The following is a 9,997-nucleotide window of genomic DNA, read 5'->3' on the forward strand; positions in this document are numbered from 1 at the left end:
GTACATACAAACGCCTGGAAGTGACATTTTACCAAAAATAAATTGCTGACAAAATGGCAGATAATGAATCAAATTTAGGGTCCTTTTTGATGGTGACACAGGCTCAGTGCTGTGAATCACACTCTTGTGTCTTTGTGGTATTCATCACACAACACTTGTAAGATTTGTGCTGTGTGATCAAATCCATTTTACCATATTCATAAAAGACAAACACTGACTGTGGGGAAAAGTGGATCTTTTTATAAAACAACAGGTACTGATTCTCCTGCATCCATCTGAAAATCATATTAGCCTCTGATTTAAATAATAAAAAAAACAGCCGGCTCAATATTGAATATACTTTTGCACAATTTCCAAGCTCTGTTACTGTACAACACAAACAAAATCTAAATTGATTTCACATACACATTTCAAGGCATAAGGCTGAGGCGGTTGATTAGAGAATCAAGCACCCAGAGACCTGAATTCTTTCTGAAATTAACTTAAAATAAACACAGATATTATATATGTGTGTATGTATAGTATACTACGGATTTAAGTAACACGTGTGGGGCAATGAGCTGATTGTTTTTAATGAGAACAATCTTCAGATCTCTGTACTTGATTCTCTAATGATCGGAATGAGTCTACAATCCTTTTCTCTGCGATTAACCCTAGAAACGTGCAATACGGTGGCAGACAAACTCTCTGAAGGTATTCTGAGCAATTATTAAATTAGTTTTGGCTGTAAGTCGTTGATGTGGGGAAATGAGCCGCTTGTTAATGAGTTAATATTAAAAGCCGCAGTGCGTTTTCCGACCAGCAGGGGGAGCGCTGCTTCCGCTTCCCGCCGTGAACCGGAATGATATGGTGCTTTCACCTTGGATGAAAGCTTCAGTTCACGGCTCCGCGTTTTATTTACGCAGAGTACTGACATTTTAATGAAAGATCAATGTCAGTCTAGTGTTATTGCGCGTCTTGGTGTTCTTCAAACCTCGAGGAAACATGAAACAAGACGTCAGGATACTTTTAGTGGGGGAACGTAAGTCAGCCGCGCTGTCAACAGTAGCTAATGTTGCTAGCTCACTAACTTAGCTCACTAATTCATCCCACTAACTATGTGTAACTATTCCGTTTTTTAGCGAAACAAAATGTTAAAGTGTTGCCATGTAGGGCCATTCATTTTTACACGAAATGTTGATTTTTGAAAAGCTTGCCACGCTAATTATGTGTTGATCTTTGTAATGTATACGGTGTTCTAATCTAATATCACTTAGCATCTGTCCACACCTTTACATTTGCTACTTATCGCAATTCAAAAATATTGTAGAATATTTACTTAAAGTCATGAGTTGCCTTGTTTATTAAACGTGGGTTGCAGTTAAGAACCGGATGTAAGCAGCTGGAATGCTCAAAGTTTCTTTACATTGATTGGATCCGATGCTAATAGCTTTTCTAGCTTTATTCGGTCCTTATCGGGGTGTGACTGGTGATCAAAGAGCAAGAGTTGTCATTAGGAGGTCAGATCATACAAGTTCATTAAGTTTTAATGTCACTGTGTGTCCTACAGCCAAGGTGGGGAAGACCTCCCTCATCATGTCTTTGGTTGGTGAGGAGTTTCCTGAAGAGGTTTGTGCCATTATGGATGGGTCATCGCAGGAAGATTAGGGGATGGATAAGTGGAGTTACTGGAGTTGTAGTTAGTTGTACCGCTGTCCACCTGTTTATTTGTATTAAGTAATGTAATATGCACGTTGCTGTGTGCATGTTAATAGTTTTTACTTATGTCTGTGTCGTTTTAAGACTTGTGATTTGCCTCTTATGGACTAAATGACACAACAGTGTTTGATGGCACAATAAAGTGGAAAATTCATTCATTATCTGCCACCTCCGATAGGTCCCCCACAGAGCTGAAGAGATTACCATACCTGCTGATGTGACTCCAGAGAAGGTGCCCACACACATAGTGGACTACTCAGGTAAAATGACCTGAAGACTGAAATACTTTAGATGTTTTCGGTGCACCACTTGTAATTCTGCGGATGAATTACCAGTGAATCCCACATTTGTCTCTGTACGTCCCAACAGAACAAGAACAGAGTGATGAAGTCCTCCGAGAGGAGATTGTCAAGGTAAGCATAGCACACAGAACCAAACAGGCTGTCCATCATTTTTTTTAAAAACTCTTGAAATGGCAGGGAATCAGACGTGTGTGTTGCTCCTCTAGATGCTACATGTGTCAATTATAGGTTCCTGAGCTGTTTTTTCTGGCCCACACAGGCTAATGTGGTGTGTGTGGTGTATGATGTCACCAATGAGGACACAATAAACAAGGTATTCACTCACAGTTTGTTTTTCAGTCTTCATGCCGCAATAAAGGTTACATGTACTAAACGTTCCGCCTGACTTTCCAGATCAGAACAAGATGGATACCTTTAGTGAATGGAGATGCAGAGAAAGGGAACAAGTACGTATCAGCTGTTGCAGGCTGTGCTATGTGTGGCCAGATGACGTCTTGTTGAACTTTACACTTATTTTCTCTCGGCTCTGTTTGGGGTGTTGGCGCTTGATTTTCTTTAAATGTAAAATTAACACACTGCCTATTTGAGTCAGAGCTTTCTAACCTTTGTACTATTTGTCCCGAGGAGATAAATATAATCTTTTGCATTATATTAGGCTATCATAATGTGAGTTGCTCTCTTCATATGCTATTTCAGGGTTCCCATCATTCTTGTTGGAAACAAGTCTGACCTGCGCTGTGGGAGCTCAATGGAAACCATTCTTCCCATTATGAACCAGTTTTCTGAGATTGAGACGTGTGTCGAGGTGCCGCTCTTTGTTTCCCTCATGATCTTTCACACGTACACGCTACAGTTTGTTCACCACCTATTTAACATGATCAACACGTTTTACATGAATATATATACACACGTGTGATTGTCTGACTTCTACTTTGATTACACTCTGGAATTGTCTCGTCTATGGTTTTCTCATCAGTGCTCTGCAAAGAACCTGAAAAACATTTCTGAGCTGTTTTACTACGCCCAGAAAGCAGTTCTTCACCCCACTGCACCTCTGTACGACCCCGAGGACAAACAGGTAGGTCACTGATTGATTGAGTGAGTACTTTATCAGAATTCCCACTCATTTCTCATCACCAAAACAAACAACCAAAAACCCTACAAAAACATGGTTGAATGATGATATCAGACCTGTGAGGTGCTGTACAACATCAGAGTTATTCAACAGAGTTATACAACATCAACAGTTATTCGGTACCCTGGTCTCCGCCACTATTGATGAGCTGTCGATACATTAAGCTGCGTTGTACATTCATGCACGCACAAATGAACGTTGCACTGATGTTTTTGCCCTGTGTTATTTCCCCCAGCTCAAACCGCTGTGTGTTCGAGCCCTCAGCAGGATATTTTACATTTCTGACCAGGATAACGACCGCATCCTCAGCGACCTGGAACTCAACCGTTTTCAGGTGCCGGCTAAAGTTGCATGGGATCGGCGTTCATTTAGAGTCCGTTTAGGCTTCGGTTACCGTGGCAACATTGCAATTAATTATGTTTGCAGAAATCCTGTTTTGGGAATCCTCTTGCACCTCAAGCCTTAGAGGACGTGAAGACTGTCGTTTGGAAGAACACCAGTGACGGCGTGCAGGACAACGGCCTGACTCTCAATGGTAAAAACCATGTTTTTAGAAGAGCAAGCAACTTAAATATGTTGTACGGTGCCGCCCATCTTACGCATTGTCCAACTCATGACCCAAAATTGTGTCCGTTGTTTTTCAGGCTTCTTGTTCCTTAATACTTTATTTATCCAAAGGGGCCGACATGAGACCACATGGACTATCCTCAGGAAGTTTGGTTACGATGACAACCTGGAGTTGACTGATGACTATCTTTATCCCGAGTACGTCTCACCCGATTACCCCGTGTTATTTTAATATTACGGTTCAAAACCACCGTGAGCCGAGCACAGATGGGTGTTTATACGTGTGCATGAATAACTGTGCTGTCCTGTTCAGACTGCGGGTTCCCATCGGCTGCACCACAGAGCTCAATCATTCAGGTCACCAGTTCCTGCAGCAGCTGTTCGACAAGTACGATGATGTGAGTCCACCTACTTTATCTTATTCCTGCAGTGTTTTCCTTTTGGTTTTCTTATTCTGAAGTGGTGGTTTGTTTCCCATCGCAGGACAAAGACGGCGCCTTGTCTCCGACTGAACTCGCAAATCTGTTTCGAGTCTGTCCTTACACGCCCTGGGGTGATGGCGTTTATGTGTCGGTACCCACCACTGCTGAGGGGTACATCTCTAACCATGGCTACCACTGTCAGTGGATGTAAGCGTTGCAGTCGGTTGGGAAGGACTTTGTTGGACTGGCTGGGTTTAACGTTCCCAGTTTGTGTTCTGTTGGGACCAGAAGTCAAAGGTGTGTTATCTCTTTCTGATATGAAGGCTTTCTGCTTACCTGGACATCCACCGTTGTTTGGAGCATTTGGGGTACCTAGGCTACCCTGTCCTCACTGAGCAAGAGTCACAGACGACTGCAGTCACAGGTGTGTGTGTGTGTGTGTGTGTGCGTGAGATTGTAGGTAATCACACAAATTAGCGTTCTGTTTTGATCCAGAAGTAAATACTTGATATATAGTGAGTAGGAACATGAACCATATAATAATCAAGTTCCATTATTCTGTGGGAGGACTCCTGGTCATATTCTCCAACTGTAAACTAATCTGAGGATGAACAATGATTTGTTAGGAAACTTTCAGCATATCTAACAGACCACTGTTGTTGAACGTGCATATCCATGCCGTTCCCATAGCTTTGGGCTCACCTATCTCCACAGACGGAATGGGAACCCTGTGTGTTTTGGGTATCCTGTTGTTTATGTTTGTCCTTTTTGGGTTTTGCAGTAACGAGGGAGAAAGTCGTGGACCTGGAGAAGCGCCAAACCCAGCGGTCAGTGTTTCTCTGCAAGGTGATCGGACCGCGGGGGACTGGCAAGACAGCATTTCTCCAGGCCTTTCTGGGACGCAGTTCTGCGGTATTGCACCATCTGTCTAGACCACAAAATCCTGACGATGTCACCATCGATAAAATCACACCTGCGCTGTTTCTGACTTCTATAGAATATGGGGAACACCAGCAGTGCCTTCACACCCTACGCCATTAACACCGTCTACGTCTGTAAAGAGGAGAAGTACCTGATTGTAAGCAGCTACAGTCTAAATCCTACAGCTGAGCCTTAAACTCCCCACTAAAGCCTGACCTCTGTCTCACTGTTGTCCTACAGCTGCACGAGGTGGACGTGGAGGTGGAGTTCCTGAAACAGTCGGACGCTGCCTGTGATGTAGCCTGTCTCATGTATGACACCAGCGATCCCCGCTCCTTTGACTACTGTGCCAGTATATACAAGGTCAGTCATCAAATGCTGTGTCAGCGGTTCCTGTGTTTGCACACAGCTGTGCTGTTATCTGTGATGAGACCTGGGCCGTTGGAGGTTGGCACTGGAGCTGCATGGTGACCGTGCAGGACTTCACAATGAGCCGTATGCATGAAGGATGGAAACCTGGGGGAAAAAAGAGATGGTGGAGATTTAGAGAGCTTCCAGAGAGAGTTCAGCCCTCCCTTCCCTGTCAGTAATGCTATTGATGACACGCAAAGGCACAGAAACTTTAGTACTGGATTAAAGGCATCACTGAGGAGCAGCGGGGTCAAGGTCTTCACTGGAAATGAATTTAGATAGCTTAATTTGTGGAGTATTCACGCATAGACCATGCAAAACAGGGAAAACATGCAAATGAGCTCTCTGCTGATACACTGATAGTGGTGTAGGCTCATATGTAGATCAGCCAAATTGAATGTGGCTTTAACACTTGTGTGTGGTTTTTTTTTTTCCTCTCCTTACTGATATGTTCTTTTTCCCCTTTAACTTAGCAACACTTCATGGAAAGCAGCATCCCGTGCGTTCTGGTCGCCTCCAAAGCGGACCTTCCTGAGGCCAAACAGTTCCACGGGATGACTCCCTCAGAGTTCTGCTATAAACACCGACTTCCCCCCCCCCTGCTTTTCTCCAGCGTCATCTCCGACGCCACCAACAAAAACATCTTCGCAAAGCTGGCCTGGGCGGCCGCGTACCCGTACGTTGCAATTTCCCCTTCGACCGCCTCAGATCGGTTTAGATCTGACTGTAATTGTTGCATTTCTCTTCAGTCGACTAATGTCTCCTCTTATTTCCAGACACCTAAATGGCTCAGACTTGAGCAGCGCGTCGTTCTGGCTGCGAGTGGCTCTGGGCTCGGCTGTACTGACGGTTCTGGGCTTCGCTGTCTACAGAGCCGTGGTTAGACTGAAATGACCGCCCATCGACTGAACTTTGTTCCACCCCCCCCACCCCACCCTGGAGACCAAACCTTTAAGACCAGACCCACCAGATGAAAACTCCTCATACCTCCAATTCATTGTCCAGCTTTTCCATTCAGTTTTACTGGAAGCCAGTTATCATGATGTTCTCCTTCCTGCTGTGCTCAGCGCTTCTGCCTTATTTTGTCCAAGAAGAAACACACAGGAAATTGAGGTCTGCATTGAGGTGCTTTCACGAAGGGCCGCAAACGCAGAGCGACAGTTAAGCCTCACGTGTTGCATCGCGCCCAGCGAGGTGTTAGCGGCACCGTTGAGATCTCACAGATGCAGTTTTGAAAGTGCCAAATGGATCAGACCGAAGAATCAAAGGGCTGCACACTCATCGTTTAGAACATCGGTCATTCTGATCTGAGCTTTTTGTTATTTCTCCCCCACCCCTGGATTCCTCATTAAACATCTGTAGATTTTAGAAGTTTTGCAAGATTTTAGTTGGGGGTATTTTTCCTGCGGGTTCACTGTGACCCCTGAACTTTTCGCAGCACTTAAAGCTTCTGCTGCTCAGACTATGATGTGCATCATGAAACTGTTTTTAATGCATCTGCGAGATATATTTTCTGCAATGAAGGGATGTAGAGCACACTTTAAAATTACAGCTATGGACAGTCTGTCCACACTTCCACAATTTCCTGGTGTTCATATTGTAATTTTAAGATGGAAGTTTTTCATTTGCCTCCAGATCTGCTGCCGCAATTTGATTTTGAAAGTGTTTTTTAGTTGAAAATGAATCAATTCTGATGCTAAATAAAAGACCAGACTGAAAGAGGGTCTTTTTTACTGACGATAATTGTGGTTGGTGATGGCAGATATGTTGGTTTTTGATGGTTACTGTGGTCTTGACAAGCCTGACCTCAAGCTTTTAATTGTTTGAATTAGTGTCTGTATTTGACATTATTGCCCAAAGGCTAATCAGGGATCCTGCTCAGGGTGATGATTTTTCAAGGTCCTAGTGAGCTCTGCCATCACAGTCTGGGTTATCTTTGAGTTCATAACCACTGGGGATCTTTATCTGCCACCATCTGAAGCTGCAAGAACTCGTGACTCCTCTGCTACGATTGCTCAACCAGCTCTTCAAAGGTTAGTTTGCTGACATCTGCCTTTAAAGTTGATAGCAAAGTAGAATTCATATGATTTTTTTCCCCCGTCCGTTTCCAGGCGCTGGTGATGACGAGTAGCGGAGCTGTTCCGCAGATTGCCACAAGGTGGCGGTGTTCTGCGTCAGGTGAGGCGAGGCTGGCTGTCGCTCCGCGCGTCCTCTCGGAGGAAGGATGCTTGTGAGTGGCTTCATCTGGTGGAACACTTTAGGAAAAGGTGCAAATATACCCTCTTCTCACGTGATGGGGAGGATAACTGTCTCAAGTAGTGGTTATATTTAGAATCAAATGCCATTTTTGTCCTACTTGCTGTTAGAGGAGGAAGTTTCTCCGTGAAGAATGGATATAACCTGCATACTTTGAGTGCCTCTGCCTTGAAATAACTGTCTGTAGTTTCTGACATGAATTAATACTAATTTGTGAGTCTAAATGTAGCGCATCTCGGATATACAACCTAATCCTTGAATGATTCCCAGCATTTTGCGCACGCGTAAAATAAAAGCGCAGTAAGTTGGCACAAAGATTTTGTAGAAGACAGATTTATTGAATGATGTATAAACAGTCTCAAAGTGAAGACACAGATGTTTGCTTACTCTAGAGTGTTCTGGACAACATGGGCTATACACACAGGGGGTTTAATGTCAACTCTGGAGCATTTCGGGGAGTCTTTACTGTCTCTGAAGTCTGCGCACCGTAAAGGCCCCATGGTGCCCAGTACAGCTGACAACGAGCCTCCAATGGTTTAACTGGATCAACATGTTTTCTCTTTCTCAATAAGACTCCAAAATGTGCAGTCCAACAGAGTAAAGGGGACATTACAAACAACAGGTGATGGTAACGTTTAGTTCTACAGCATTTTATCAATAGTGCATTTGGAGAGGAGGAAAAAAACAACCTAAAACTGGTTTGACACATTACAAAAATAATACATATACGGAAAGATTTCTTTAAGTATTTACAGTCCCTCTGCTCAGTGTCTTTTCACTTCTTTTTCGCCGTCTTGGTCTTCTTTGTCGGCTTCGCCTTGGGTTTGACTGTCTTCTTTGCGGGTTTTGCCTTGGACTTGACGGGCTTGGTTTTCTTGGCTGGTGCCTTTTTGGCTTTGGTTGGCGTTGTCTTTTTCACCGCGCTTTTCGCTTTCTTCGGAGCCGGCTTTTTGGCCTTTTTCTCTACCGTTTTGCCCTTCTTGGGCTTGGCCGCCTTCTTGGGTTTGGGTGGCTTGGCCGCCTTCTTTGGTTTGGAAGCTGGCGCCGCTTTCTTGGGCTTTGGGGGCTCCTCTGGTTTGGTCAGCTTGAAGGATCCGGACGCACCGATTCCTTTGGTTTGGCGCAGCATCCCGCTCTCCACCAGCCTCTTCAGGGCCAGTTTGATCTGCACATCGACGTTGTCCCCCACTTTGTAATTCTTTTTCACGTACTTCTGGATGGACTGGCGGGACGCTCCGTTGCGGTTGGCGTCGTGAACGATCGCCGCTGTGATCATCTCCGAGTACTTGGGATGAGACGCGGGTTTTTTGGGCTTCGATGACTTTTTGGCTTTCGCTGGAGCTGCCGACGTCTCTGCCATGGCGACTTTCCCTCTTTTTAAAAACCTCCACACAAAAAAAGTCCTGGAGTTGGTCACGTCGCTCGCACCAGCTGCCGGACGGAGCGTCACAATATAGCGTCAAAATATACGATCGCCGAGAAAACACCGCTTATTCCGCCGCTGTCAGTCACGATATTTGCTGCCGCTGCAATAAGGATGTAGAAAAAGCAATAACACACCGTTATTATCCCGTAGCAGTATAGAGTCTCATTCCACAGGCGCTCCGGCGACTCTATGAAGCCTTTCTGCGGACGTGATTGAGAACAGCAACTGCCAGCAGCTGATCTGGCGGACTCCATGGAACCGGAGTAGTCTCGTTTGTGTTTCTTCATCCTCCAATTCCCGTCAAATAAAAACGCTGCGAGGCAGCAGCGACCCGCCGAACCTCCCAGTCCGGTAGCCGAGACATCGGCCTTGAGGCGGACACGCGTGTGCTCGCTCGCCGGCGCCGAGCAACAACTTTTATTCTAGGAAAACCGGCTGGAAGTAACGCGTGCCGTCATCAATTTTGCACAATTCGCGTTAAATTGACCCGGATAGATGGACGATTTCCCCGAATCGCGCACGGCATAGTAAAATCGAATCTATGCTGGAGGAAATGCACGCGGTCGCTTCGGCGTCCGGGTCCCTTTATGCTTTTAATACACCGATATATTTTCCCAACTAACACAGTCCGGCCATTGACTTTGAGTGACGTGGTCTAGATTATTTGGTCTAAAACGTTCTATAAATCAAATGTCATAGTGTGCAAGTGACGGGTAAGACTCGGGGCGAGGATGTGGCTTCACGTCGGCCGGAAAAGAGCTGAGAGGTTTTCTGTGCTTCGTGATTTTTGGACAGAATTGCTTATAACTGTCACTATGGCCGACGCTGCTCCAGCTCCATTGTCAGGAAAGTTGCCAAT

At 45.1% G+C, this 9,997-nt stretch overlaps 2 protein-coding genes across 2 annotated transcripts; one reads left to right on the forward strand and one right to left on the reverse strand.

Moving 5' to 3' along the window:
- Positions 1-814: 814 nt before the first annotated feature.
- On the forward strand, positions 815-7,175 carry rhot2 (ras homolog family member T2). The gene is made up of 19 exons (XM_057038859.1): positions 815-1,021; positions 1,550-1,608; positions 1,877-1,958; positions 2,068-2,111; positions 2,260-2,313; positions 2,394-2,446; positions 2,697-2,805; positions 2,977-3,078; positions 3,371-3,469; positions 3,562-3,670; positions 3,780-3,900; positions 4,016-4,100; positions 4,186-4,331; positions 4,448-4,548; positions 4,906-5,036; positions 5,122-5,202; positions 5,286-5,408; positions 5,930-6,132; positions 6,233-7,175. The coding sequence occupies exons 1-19, from the start codon at positions 985-987 to the stop codon at positions 6,348-6,350; spliced, it is 1,857 nt and encodes a 618-aa protein (XP_056894839.1). The 5' UTR covers positions 815-984; the 3' UTR covers positions 6,351-7,175.
- Positions 7,176-8,029: 854 nt separating this feature from the next.
- LOC130528988 (histone H1.0) lies at positions 8,030-9,312 on the reverse strand. Its single transcript, XM_057038871.1, has one exon. The coding sequence runs from the start codon at positions 9,070-9,072 to the stop codon at positions 8,488-8,490; it is 585 nt and encodes a 194-aa protein (XP_056894851.1). The 5' UTR covers positions 9,073-9,312; the 3' UTR covers positions 8,030-8,487.
- Positions 9,313-9,997: the final 685 nt, after the last annotated feature.

The sequence above is a fragment of the Takifugu flavidus genome, chromosome 1, assembly GCF_003711565.1.
Source record: "Takifugu flavidus isolate HTHZ2018 chromosome 1, ASM371156v2, whole genome shotgun sequence".
NCBI lineage: Eukaryota > Metazoa > Chordata > Actinopteri > Tetraodontiformes > Tetraodontidae > Takifugu > Takifugu flavidus.